At 42.7% G+C, this 13,648-nt stretch overlaps 1 protein-coding gene across 2 annotated transcripts in view; it reads right to left on the reverse strand.

The window, feature by feature from the left end:
- Positions 1–13,648, reverse strand: part of ASCC3 (activating signal cointegrator 1 complex subunit 3) — a 417,235-nt gene that overhangs the window by 389,923 nt on the left and 13,664 nt on the right. For both annotated transcript variants that reach the window (XM_006118439.2, XM_075923934.1), the window contains exon 2: positions 2,097–2,248. In XM_006118439.2, the coding sequence (XP_006118501.2) occupies positions 2,097–2,186 (90 nt within the window). In that variant the 5' untranslated portion in view covers positions 2,187–2,248. The remainder of the gene's footprint in view (positions 1–2,096; positions 2,249–13,648) is intronic.

The raw sequence follows: 13,648 nt of genomic DNA on the forward strand, positions 1-13,648 counted from the left end.
TACACACGTAGCCCAGAGTGGAAGACAGGACATGACACATGCAATGGTGCTAGGAAACTGTTAAGTACTCCTAATGTCTCTGCTTTAATCCCCAGATGGACCACATCCTGCAGAGATACCTTCTTGAAGCTGAGTGACAGAGATGCAGCCATGTTAGTCTGGTGTAGCTAAAACAAAAGACAGGACTATGTAGCACTTTAAAGACTAACAAGATGGTTTATTAGGTGATGAGCTTTAGTGGTCCAGACCCACTTCAAAGTTCATCACCTAATAAACCATCTTGTTAGTCTTTAAAGTGCTACATAGTCCTGTCTTTTGCTTCTTGAAGCTGACAGACATATCACCACTTGACTGAATTGATGTGTGCTTTGTTTAAATACTTGTTTTACTGGAAACACTATGTAACTTTATATTATTGCTCTTACCTTGCCTTACTATTAGCATCTATCCAGGATCTTCCCCCTTCCAACACTCTGATCTGCCCATTGAGCATCCTATATAATTAGTTGTAACCTATTGTTTGGCAGTGTTCACTGAGCTCAAACAAGTGACGTGACACTCCACCCAGCGCTGTGTGTAATAAACTTCTGCTTGCTTCACATATGATGTCCAGATTCTATTCCTTCACTGACATTTTCAGACATTGTTACTAACATTTGAAGTGAAAACTGGTATTTCCACCAACCTCTAGCATCAATTTCTCCTCTAACATTCAGTAAGCAGATTAATAAGCCAGTCTCTCATCCCCCCACAAAATTGTTTAATGAGGCATATATGCTTTGGGGTTTGTCATAAAGGGCTGCACAAAAATGTTGCAAGTAGAAATTCATCTTTCAGGATGGCAAAACTATGATTAAGATTTTTATTTAACAAATACAAGGCTTTAAGTTGCCTTTCAAGAAAACAAATATGCTGGCCACTATCGTCTTGCTCAGATTTTTTAATGGTTATAATAGTCACTGATTAAACTTTTATTTTAGTAGTAAAAGAATGATGGTACAAAAGACACAATAGAAACTACACAATTTTCTGCTTTGAAAGGCTGATACATCTCCTGGGAGGCCAGAAAGTTTAGCCAGTCATTCTGAGGTTGTCCAATTGCTCAGGTGAGAAAATTTAACAAGGGCATACTCCAAGGAGGTTTAAGAGACAGCACTACAACTTTTAAAAAGGCCAAAGTGGAAGGAACGACAACCTATATTCTATTGCTCTGAGAAATCATCTCTGTTTAATCTTAACCAATGAGCATATTTAGCTTTTTAAATGTGTGTGAAGAAAGAGTATAATTATCTCCGCAAAATGTAAGAATTAACAACCCACTTTTATTACAGCTAAGTGTTCTGTTTCCAATTACTAGTGGGAGAAGGAAATATTTTCCAGAATCACCACCCTTGCTTGATTAAATCTGCAAAAATATTAGTGATGAGGAAAAATCCCTATGGGAAAAAACAAACTTACAAAGGCATTTCAAAAATAGATTATACTTCAATGAAGTAATGAAAGACAATTACTCTTCAGCAATCAAGCCCCAAAAGTTTGCTCATTTTTGTTAATTATATATAGCAATTATTTTATTTTGCAGTTAATTTCCTACTTGTGCTATTTCCAAATATTATTGTTACCAATGTGAAAAAACAATTGGCTAGTTAAGGCATGGCATACACCTTTGCCACATTTATATGCAGGATCCCATACTCTATATAATCAAACTTCATAGACAGCACACCATAGCAGCATAAAAGAACAAAAGCCATCTATGCATCCAATAGCACGTGTAAGTCAACTAGAGGCAGAGGTGAAAGGGTTTACAGGATCTGCATATCTCAGTGGTCCCCAAACTATATGGGCCAGCATAGATGGCAACTTCACAAAATGGTAGAGTTACAAAGCCCTTTTATGAAGCCAACCTGCCCCACGCAGGAGTCATAGGTGCAAAACAAAAGATCGGGCCTTGCACCAAGCAGGAAATGCACTGGGGGTTTATATTTAAATAGTCTTCCTGATCTTGCCATTATCAAAAAAGCAGTTTACTTTAAGGAAACAAAACTAATAGATTCTTGCAACATACAACAAAAAAATAAACTTAATATTTTTACCATTACATCACCCGATTCTTCACTATATTCATCTTGTTTAGTGACATTTGAAAAAGAGCGTAAAGCTCCCGTAAGACGAGGTAAAGCCATCTGTTACTCATTCAGTGATCCATAGGATGAGAAATTAAAATCACAATGCAACGTGCAGAGATCTAAGAAAGAACAAAAAGAACAAATGAATCTTTGCAATACTTTAAAAACAAATTAGGTAGATACAAAATTAATCTTGAGCATCTAGAACTATGTTATGGACTTCATGGAAGTAAGCAAAAGCAGGGTCTTTTCTTTGACAAACTTACAACAGAGATTATGTCTACACTACATCCATCTTTTGAAAGATTTGAATTTCCTCATGCTTCATTTGCATAATCGCATCACGGCGTTTTTCCGAAAAATGCTATTTCAAAAGTGAAACTGCGGTCTAGACGCGGTTCTTTTGAAAAGAAAAGCCCTTTTCGAAAGATCCTGTACTCCTCAAAAAATGAGATTTACAGGATCTTTCGAAAAGGGCTTTTGTTTTAGAAAGAACTGCGTCTAGACCGCGGTTTCACTTTCGAAATTTCGCGGTTTCACTTGCGATTATGGAAATGAAGCATAAAAAGCTGCAAATGAAGCCAGGATTTGAATTTCAATATGTCTAATTTACATCCCTCTTTCGAAAGAGGGGTGTAGTTTAGATGTATCCATAGATTCAGAACCCAAGCAAAGATCCCAAAAAGGCAAAAAACAAATGTGAAGAAAGAAATAGGGGAAAATAAAGGGATGGGAACTAAAAGGACAATAAAATAAAATAACATGATGGGGATAAAGAAGGTTAACAGCTAATCATAGGTTTACCGGAATACTTACTGGCTAACCAGTTAGGCAGACCTTGCCCAAACTCCAGTGGATGGCTAGCTGTGCCAGGCAAGAGAAGCCACAGCTAGAGTGGGCTGAGGCTACAAGGTAGGCAGGTGGTACCCCAACCCTGTATGTGCAGCCTGAATACTTTACATCTTAGTTTTTAAATGCATGTGATTTTACCTTTGAAAAAATGTGAACAAGGTGAGGGGAAGGGAGCCACAAAAACAGATTACATTCTTAACTATGATCAGCACCAGGCAGGAAACCTTTCAGACTTTGTTGGTTTAAGGATAAGCCTTCATGGCAAGACTGATCCATAATTTTTTAAAGTGTTTATCCTTAAACAAAAATGAAATATATTCCATGTTCCAAATTCTGATAAATTTCATTACAGGTGGGTGAAATTTTCATCTTTATATCCCAGCTGATGATATAATTTCACTACCACTTCAGCCTTTTCTTCAATCAAATAACAGACCTACTTTCCTCCTCTGTCCCTACTCATGTGTCCAGGCTATGGACAAGTGTATTTTGACTCCAATGTATTTCTGAGCCATGGAAGGCAAACTATTTGACTAGCATGGACAAATACATACAGTGTATTTTTAAAAAAATATTAAATATGCATATTTAAATATCAGCATGAGTGAAACTTGAAGGTAAATTATGGTAAATTCACTTCTTTACTCACTAATGAAGAACAACTTCTAAATGTAAAATTACACCATAGAATAAATGAAAAGCAAGGCAATTCACAGATACAGTTAAGACTACTTCAACTCATTCCCAATTGTCCTGTTGTGCTAGCCACTGCAAAACAGAACATGTGATATCCTAAAGTGATTTTGAGCCAAGAACAGAAAATAAGTGATTATGCTAGAAGACAAGCCTTTTGTTTACATTTCTGTGGTATTTTCGGATAAATTTGAAGTTAAATCTTCCGTATATTTGGATTGCGCTGTATTTATATTTTTATTTTCGAGTTGTCGTTTGGCCACTTGAAGACCAGAATTTCCCCAGTAGCAAGTTTTTCATATGAAAATGTAATCAAGTTAGCCTACAATAAAAATGCCCTTAAAATAATAAGTGATAGTAGCATGAAGTGGAGAGTCTGACTTCAGCACTTTTATTGAATTCTTCATTGTCTTATTTGTGTATCTCAACATTAAGATTAACTGAAAGTTGTTTTAAATATTTGTCTATAATCTTCGCATTTATAAATCTTTGAGGATTTTACATTACAGGTCGGGCCAATGCTAGAACACTAATTAAATTCTTTGTATGCAGTCACAAATGCATGTTAAAGACAGGGGTAAAAAACAGAGTTCGTTAACAAGCTGTTAATATCCTATTAAGCAAGTGGTCATTTGGAGCAAACAAATCATATATACTGCATTTTCTTAGTTAATATGAAGCCATTTCAAAAATCAAAAGAAAATCAAAATTAAATAAATGAAATTTTTATAAATAGAAATATCAAAACTAAAAGTAATTTAAAAAGTTATTGTTTTGAGCTAAAAGCACAAGACAAATTTTTCAAACATTAAAGTTACCTCATTCTATTTTTTACAACAAGAAAAAGAAAAGGAATTAAGTCCATCAGGATGTGCCATAGATTCACGAAAAAGGATTTAAAAAAAAAAAAAAGACGAATCTATACATAGAAAATATTCTCATTTTAATTTGATATAGCAATTCAGAGAAATATACAAGACAGAAAATCCTAAGGTTTAAAACATGTTATATTAGAGATTATAAACTCCAGGAAAAGAGGAAGTTTTGAAAGAATATCGATAACTAATTTCATGACATACATTCTATGTGTTTAGTTAAAAATATCAAGTGACCCATCACATTTCATTTGGCTTCTTCCTTCTCATTTTCAACAAAGACCCAAATAAATGACAGCAATACATTAAGTATCCATTTACAATACACCTCAGATTTTTCAATTACTCTTAAGATAAATAAATACATGAGCAAAATCCCTTACACCCAACCCAAGTGCCATTAATGTAAATAATGCACAGAAATGCAGCACATGGCATTAAAGTGGGAAAGTTTCTGGTAAAAATTGTTCAATAAGAGCTTGCACGGTACTCTAAGAATCAATAGTAAAATCAATCCACGATACCACAGTCATTAGATATTTTCAAATTTTATCCTTTATTGAAGATGACATATGACCTTCAACATAAATAGATTTAGTAACATGCCATGCAACTGCCAGACATTCATCTTCTGCACAAGAGAAATACCCTTTAAAAACTACAGTGGATTTTCTTAATTTATTTACAAGGAAGGTTGTTCTAAGATATTATTCATCTTCGTCCAAGACACAGTCAGTACATAAACAAGAAATTTCCAAGTAAACCAGGTGTCATTCAGGAAGAAATGTTAATCGCTCAACATATCGCAGTCATCATCAAAACAATGCTTCAGGGCAGAGTTAATACGCACTTTATTGTAGATTTCAGGTAACTGAACTGCATGAAATCCTTGTGGTTACACAACTATTCGATAGTGCTCAGAGGCGGGGCTGGCACCCAGTGCACTCCCAGCCGCACTCCTGGGGAGTCCCTTGCCACCCGGCACTGCAGCTTCTGTATCAAAGGCAGCAGAGCAGGGTGGCCAGGGGAACCTATCTTTAAAAAAAGAAAGATACAGAGGCAGCCATGTAGGGTTGCAGCAGAAGCTGTCCATGGGGGGTCCGAGCTTCCCAGGGACAGAGGCTGCTCTGCGGGATACACAGCAGCCTCTGTCTGCGGGGAGCTGAGACCCCCAGCGGACAGGGGCTGCTACCATGAAGCAGCCTTTGCCCGCAGTGGATCCAGGCTCGCGGTGGACAGAGGCTGCTCTTCATACTGCGGAGGCAGCCTCCATTGGATGCATAGCTGCCTCTCTCTGTGAGGCACTCAGGCCTGCTGCAAACAGAGGCTGCTTAATGGCAGCCTCTCCTGCCCCCATGCCCAACTGCTGCCTCTGATACAGGCACTGTGGAGCCAATAATAGGGGGGAGAAAAAAAATCAGCTTTTAAGACAACTCCCACAGCACCGGCTTCTGCTCCTTCCCCCCATTGCTGCCTCTGATATAGAGGCAGCTAAAGAGAGGAATGGGTGTTGTTGACACATTGTCATCCCTAGTGTTTATCTATATCTTGTTAGAAGTTAACAATAGTTAACCAAATAGTTCCTGTCTATGACTGTATTCTGTTAATTCAGAAACCATAAGAAAATACTGATATTTAGATGAAATTTGGGTGTCATGTCACTGTCTAAATGTTTCTTTAAAGTTTGTGGTTAACTGTTCATAAACTGCTTAATGGGTAATAATTACATGTCTCAAGGCTGTTCCCCACTCTGACACTTCAAGTGCAGAAGGTGGGGCGGGGGGGACTTGAAAATACCTTGCCACTAAAGGCGTCTTAAAAACTCCTACATCATACAGTTCCACACTGCCACCATCCAAATGCAGAAACTTTAAGAACCTAGGAAGACACACTGGGGAATTTCATCTTGTGGGGTAACCCCTCACCCCCCAAACTCTTTAGCCCTCTCTGAAGAAACCTTGAAAAACTGGATGCCTTATTTTAAAATAAGCTATTTTGAAATAGCTATTTTGAAATAGCTTATTCCAAAATAACGCATCTACACAAAATGCATTTCAAAATAGCATTTTGTTATTTCGAAATAGCGCGTCCATACCAAGCGGATGCTAAATCGCATTTAAGGCTGCCAGAACCAGGTCCGGCAGGGCATCAGGACAGGAGTGTCTTTGTGTGGCTGCTGCCTGAGGATATCTGAGGCCAGTGCTTAAAGGGACCCCTTCCCCAGGACAGCCGGTTCTCAGGTTTCCCTGCTTGCTTGTCTACCTCGATGAGGGACAGCAAAGCATTTTGTCTCTGCGTGCTCTGCTTGCCCTCACTTGGGACACCACAACACTCTGCAACATGGAGCCAGAGCTGCCCCCGGGCACTCAGGTACTTCTCTTGGATGTGTTGCTGCATGTCTGGCTGCACTTTCTGCAGGCTGCCATCTGGGAGGTCCATCGGGGGGCTGTCAGTATCCAGGAGGCCCTGCGGGAGAGCTTCCACCCTGATGCACACTAACAGTCTTCCTGGTCTGCCCCACTAGGGGCTTTTGCCTCATTCCTCCCTCACGTCCTTCCACTTATCCCTCCCCCCCCCCGTCCCCCTTCTTGATGTAAAATAAAATACGTTTTTTCATAAACACAAACTGTCTTTATTTAACAAAACTGGGGCAGGCAGGGAATGAATCTCTGGTGAGACTGGGGAAAGGAGGCAGAAGAGACAAGGAGAGAGGATGGGAGAGGGGAGGGGGAAACCTGGGAGGAGGGAGCTGGAAGGGGGAAGCAAGGGGAAGGGAAAGCTCAGGGTCTCACCAGACCAACTTGATTTTCATGCAAACCTGCTCCTGGGTTCGCATGTGGCCTTTGGTGGACAAGTTTGCACCTATGCTGCCATAGACAGTGGCGTTCCTCCCTCTAGTGCAGAGATCATGGCTGTTGGGGGCAACCCCCCCAAACCTGATTAAGGTCCATGATCTCCACCCTGAACCAGGAAGGCGCCTGCCTTCTCTGGGCACTGGCAGGCTCCTGGGAGGGGCAGAGTCCTCCTGGGGAGTGGTGGAGGGTGTCAGCCAATGGTCAGGACAGCGTGCGTGTGTGTGTGTGTGTGTGTGTGTGTGTGTGTGTGTGTGTGTGTGTGTGTGTTACACCCGAGTCTTCAACTGCTGGGACGCAAGGTCCCATCATAGCGGGCAGCCTAGGAGGCGGAAGGGTGCCCCGAGAAGTTTAACGTCTGCGTCTTTGACCGCTAGGATTGGCATCTCTTTGCAGAGGGCAGCCAACAGGCTGACAGATGCCCCAGAGTTTATAGAAAGAGCTTATTACATCTCAGATTTTAACTGCTAGGATACAGGATCCCTTCGCAGCGGGCAGCCTAGGGAAGGCTGAGAGATGCCCCTGCGGATCTGTCCCCTGGAAGCAACATGATCCAAACGCCCACACTCTCCCTATACCTGTCCCTTATGACCGGCTGAAGTTCTTTTAAATTGTGCTTGGTTCGGTTACAGCAACTGAAGGAGTCAGGTTAAAGCTTAAACAGTTACAGGTTTATTAAAGAAACTTATAAATCATATGGTTACAATGGCTATTGCTCTGTTTCTTAACTGCTAGCAAATATAGATCTTAAAAATGGTTATAAAGAAAATAAAGATAGAAAATAGAAATAATGGTACCAAGTGACAGCTTAAGCTTTAAAGAGCTGTAAATCTATGTGTACACTTAAGACAAAGGACCACACCCAGGTACAATTTTTAAGGGAACTGTGTTTTTTACCTCAGGTAACAAATAAGACATTGTGGAAGCTGTTTTGTCACTGAATTGGTAAACTGAAGCATTAGAATAATCCCCAGTTCTGGGGACTGTCTGCCCCATTCTTCACTCATTCGGGCAAACTGCATGGCTCCCCTAGACCAGCATTTTTCAAACTCTGGGTCACAGCTTGTAAGGGCAAGCTGCTAACCGGTTGCAAGAGGTTTTGTTTTGCTGTGCCTCCATAGTTAAGGGCAATTGCAGCACCTGTTGGCCCACAGATCACCACTGCTAGCCACCAGGAGCTGCAGGACACCACTTCCCACAGCTCCCACTGACCACAAACAGAAATCCACAGCCAACAGGAGCTGAGATTGCCCTTACCTGTGGAGACACAAATCAACCTCATAGCCAGCTAGTAGCTTGAAAACCCCTGCCCTAGACCCTAGTTACAAGCAGGGATGTAAAAGAGGAGACAATTAGTCAAAACTACCTGACAAGCCTAGGTTTATCGGATAGTTGAGTGGACTACTCACATTCCCCCCACCCCGCTCTGCCTCTATATCAGAGGAAACAAGGGGGAAATAGTAGCAGGAGACAGTGCTGGGGGGGAGCCAGCTTAAAAGACATTTCCCCCCAGCACCGGCTCTGTAGTGCCACTTGCACCCCCCCTCGAGGTGCTGCCTCTATAAGAAGCAGCAATTGGGGGGAGGGCAGTTAGGGGAGGCTGCTCCAGCAGCAGCACCTGTCCATGGGAGTGTCACAGCAGGGAGTTGGGATCCTCTGCCCAGGACAGGAGCTTCTGTGGCAAATCAGCCCCTGACCTCAGACAGTCCCAGACACTGCGAAGAGAAGCTGCTCCAGCAGCAGCTCCTATTTGTGGGGGGGTCCCAGCTCCCAGCTGGGATCCCCAATGGACAGGGGCTGCTTGACCCACTGCAAGCCAGGACTGAGCAAGCCTGGTTCAGTCCTGGCTCGTGCAGGGTCTGGGAGCTATCCCCATTGCAGCTCTGCAGTTTAAATGTAGGAGATGGGCTGGCTATCTGCACACCCAGCTCTTACTACATTTAAACTACAGAGCCACAGCGGGGCTAACTCTTTCTGAGCGCCTTTCCTTATTGACTAATCGTATAGTTGATACAAATTGTAACAACTACATAATTGCCCAGTTACCTGCCTCTTAACATCCTTAGTTACATGATCATTTCTTTAAAGATGAAAATAATGAACCTAGTTCCATGTAATACAGAAATGATACCCTTGTCTCACTCTGATACAGGGTCATTACAATTTTTAAAATCATTATTGGGATATAAATCATTAGGATGTAAATGTGCAGCTGTTCTGAGGAAGAGATTTCCTGTATGGAGACAACATCAAGTGGAAGAAAGGAAAAGTCCATCAGAGTATCACTCAAAGGGAAAAAGTATTACCTCAAAGCAAATAATTCCATTCTACCTTCCAATTACTTGCTCAGCATAAAATGGATATTTGAATGAGAACAAAAGGAAGTAGCAACAGATAGATATAAAACCTGCTGATTGCAAACAATTTCCAAGTGGAAAATTGCTAAATTTTTGAGTAAGCTAGGAGTGTCTAACCAATGTTATTTATGGTAATTACACTTCATTCTAGCCATGAATTAGTTAATTTTGTAATGCTGTAATCCAATGAAAGGAAGTAAACTATGTTAGTTTGAAAATCATTTTATTTCAAATATATCCTAACTACCGGGAGGGGTTTTTAGACAAGGCCAATCATAAGCTTGTTTAAATGACAACCACTCCACACATTTCACATTAAATAGCAAAACACCTGCTTTATGGGGACAATGTCTGGTCATTTCCTATGACTCAGAATGAAACCAGTGACTACTGAGTAAAAAATGCTTTGTATCTTTTCCTACCACCAGTACTCTGTGCTTATCAGTCATCTTGCTGCCCTTGATATTTCTTAAAATTATACTCCTCACAGTATTAAGATGGTACGTATGTAATTATGTATGTTCTGAGATTGGACCGTGTGTCAAGTTCTAAGTATGTATCATAGTCAATAACTTATATCCGTGGAATGACGGTTCAGTCCAGAAAACAACCTACATTAAATGTGGTAGGTTGAATAAAGCAACTAGATACTATGACAAAAATGAATCATGTCTTCCCATTTGTTTCCCACCTGAGTTCAGTCTGAAGGTTCACCTTTTCTGAGTGATGATATGTCAGGGGAGCCCAAGGCATGGAACAGGCACAACTTTTAAAAACAGGTTATTGTAAAGCAGGGATACGGAACCTAAGTCCCATGGCCTGCCAGGGTCTCCATCCTGCCCCTTTCCATCCAGACCCCCCATTCCCCACCCTTAGACTGTTACCCAGCAACCCACTCCCGCACATTTTGGCCCCATCCCAGAGACTAAGGTGATGCCACAAACCCTACTAGTCCCAGCCCCCCAGAAAAGTTAATTTAGGCCTCACAGAGAAGTCCTGAGCCTCGGCGCTCCTCTCCCTGTGGAGCTGGAGTGCGAGAGAAGAAAGATGAGTGTCTCTCTTGTTATTTTTCTGCTCTCTCAGTTGGGGGCCATGTTTGTGATGGGTTTTCCCCTCTCCTTTTTACTTAGGGGCCAGATCAATGTGGTTTGGGGTATGGGGTTTTTTTTGTTTTTGTTTTTTTTTGGCTGCTTTCTCCTTCTACATGAAACCTTGGTTCTTTCACAAAGTTCCTGTGTAAGTTTGGGATAGCTCCAGGGGATCCAATCTAGCTCCCTTTAACTTCAATAGGATTGTATTTAAATTTAAATTAATGCCGTTAATTATATATACAGGCAGTCCCCGAGTTACGCGGATCCGTCAACTCTGCAGACCAGGGGGACGGGGAACAAAGCAGAGCAAAGCCACGGAGCCCGAGGGCAGCAGGACAGCCACAGTGCGTCTGGGCTGTCCCGCTGCCCCCGTGCTCCATGGCTTTGCTCCGGACACCTGTGGTACAGCAGCTGGGGCGCTGCCAGTTGGTCCCGTAGCGCCGCTCTGGGCGCTACTGGACCAACCGGGCAGCACCCCAGCTGTTCTGCCCCAGGCGTCCTGATTCAGCCACTGCTGGTCAGATTCAGCAGCAGCTGAATCAGGACGCCTGGGGCAGAGCAGCTTGGGTGCTGCTGGGTTGGTCCAGTAGCGCCGAGGAGCGGCGGCGCTACTGGACCAACCCAGCAGCACCCCAACTGCTCTGCCCCAGGCGTCCCCAAGTCAGCCGCTGCTGAAACTGACCAGTGGCTGACTACAGGAAGCCCCTGCCCCGGGCTTCCTGGAATCAGCCACTGATCAGTTTCAGCAGCAGCTGACTTGGGGATGCCTGGGGTTCTTAAGTTGAATCTTTATGTAAGTCAGAACTGGCGTCCAGATTCAGCTGCTGTTGAAACTGATTAGTTTCAGCAGCGGCTGAATCTGGACGCCAGTTCCGACTCACATACAGATTCAACTTAAGAACAAACCTACAGTCCCTATCTTGTACGTAACCCGGGGACTGCCTGTATGTATGTGTATGTGTATATATATATATATATATATATATACACATATATATATATATATATATATATATATATACATACACACACACACACACACACACACACACACACACACACACACCTTTGTGGCACCTACAGATCCTGTTGTGCTGAAGGAAGGGGAGCTGACAGCAATAAGCCTCTGTATATGGCCTGCAACTGCTTTTTTGTGCGTTAGTGGGCCCTGACCAAAGAGAGTTCCCCATCCCTGTTGTAAAGTCTAAAACACTATTTAAAGAGAATCCTTCCTTTCCTCAATCTACTTCATAGTAAACAGTTCATATAACAAAAATAAATAAACCACCAAAGTGCACCTTTGTAATCATGCTATGGGAACAGGCAAGAATTAATTTAAATTGAAGAAGATTGCAGATTTCTAAAATAGGGATGAAACAGTATAGTTGATTAACCAATAAGCAAAAGCTTATAGGTTAATGCTATAGACTACGTGCATTTCCCCCCTCCTCCCGCCTCCGCACTAGTAAATTTTTTAGCAGGCCTGTCAGCAGCCTGGCTCAGCCCTGGCTTGTACCAGGTCTGGGACCTACCCCTTCTGTGGCTCTGCATTTAACGTATATTAGGAGTTGGGCAGGCAGCCAGCCTGGCTCAGTTCCGTCTCACACAAGGTCTGAGAGCTTAGACTCCCCTTCCTCCCGTCTTCCCCCCTGGACAGGGGCTGCTGCCACCCCACACTGCTGCCTCTGTGTCCGGGAAGTAGCACAGGGCCACAGGCAGTCGGTCTGCAAGGGGGGTTGTTTTTTAAACTGGCTCCCCTCATGGATAAGCTCCCGCCTGGTACCCCAAACTGCTGCCTCTGATACAGAGGCAGCAGTGCAAAGCAGCAGGGAGCTCTTTGGGAGTGGGGCCAGAGCACCATTGGCTGCCAGCCCAACCCACGGGGACTACAGAATAGTCGAGTAACGGATAAGAATTCATGAGGTTAATTGACTATTAAATTAACCAGCATTGAACATCCCTATTCTAAAAGCAATCACAGCTCTGAGTATCACAAAGATACTACTATAACATGCTACAGCAGTATTTCCAGCTCCACAGAAAAAGATGGGGAAGTAAGTGCTCTTTACCCATTCTTGTATTTATTCTATGACAATTCGCCCCACTATTTTTTATCTGTTGCTTTTTCAAAACAAACATAGAATACACAAAAATCACTATTCCTTTCAATTGTTTTCATTTTTGTTTTAAAGAGCATCATACTCCTGTAGGCCTGTAAGCCTTAAGTAATACGGATAATAAAGATAATCATTAATATTTGAAAGAAAAAAATTCATATTCTGGAAATAAGTTAAGTGGGGGCTGAGTAACTTAAAAGGGTTCAAATGTGTTCTTTGCATACTGTGAAAATTCCATGAAAGAACTGAAATTTGTGAGGTGTCAAAACAGAACTACATTTCTAAGAAATCTCTTACTAAGCCTTGCCACCAGGGGATGTGTGTATGAATGGTAAAGGGAAACCCAGGACCGAATTCAAGTTGAAGGACTCAGAGCCAGCCCAAGTTACGGCCTGACTGGGTGATAGCCCGGGGCGCCCGATTGTAAGGGGCACTGTGCGGTGCTGCAGGGCTGAGCAGAGCCGTGCATTCACCACATGCCTAGGGCAGAGCCACGCATGGACTGCATGCCCAGAGCCCGGAACTCAAGAATGAGTTGCGCACCCGGGGGCAGGGCCGTGCATGCGCCACGCACCCGGGGGTGGCGCTGCACACCTGGGGCGCAAGAATGACTCGGGCCAGTTCTGGAAGGACTAGTAGACTTCTCTGTAGGATTCTGTGTTTACATGGGAAGACAAATTGA

This window comes from Pelodiscus sinensis, chromosome 3 (genome assembly GCF_049634645.1).
Source record: "Pelodiscus sinensis isolate JC-2024 chromosome 3, ASM4963464v1, whole genome shotgun sequence".
Taxonomy (NCBI): domain Eukaryota; kingdom Metazoa; phylum Chordata; order Testudines; family Trionychidae; genus Pelodiscus; species Pelodiscus sinensis.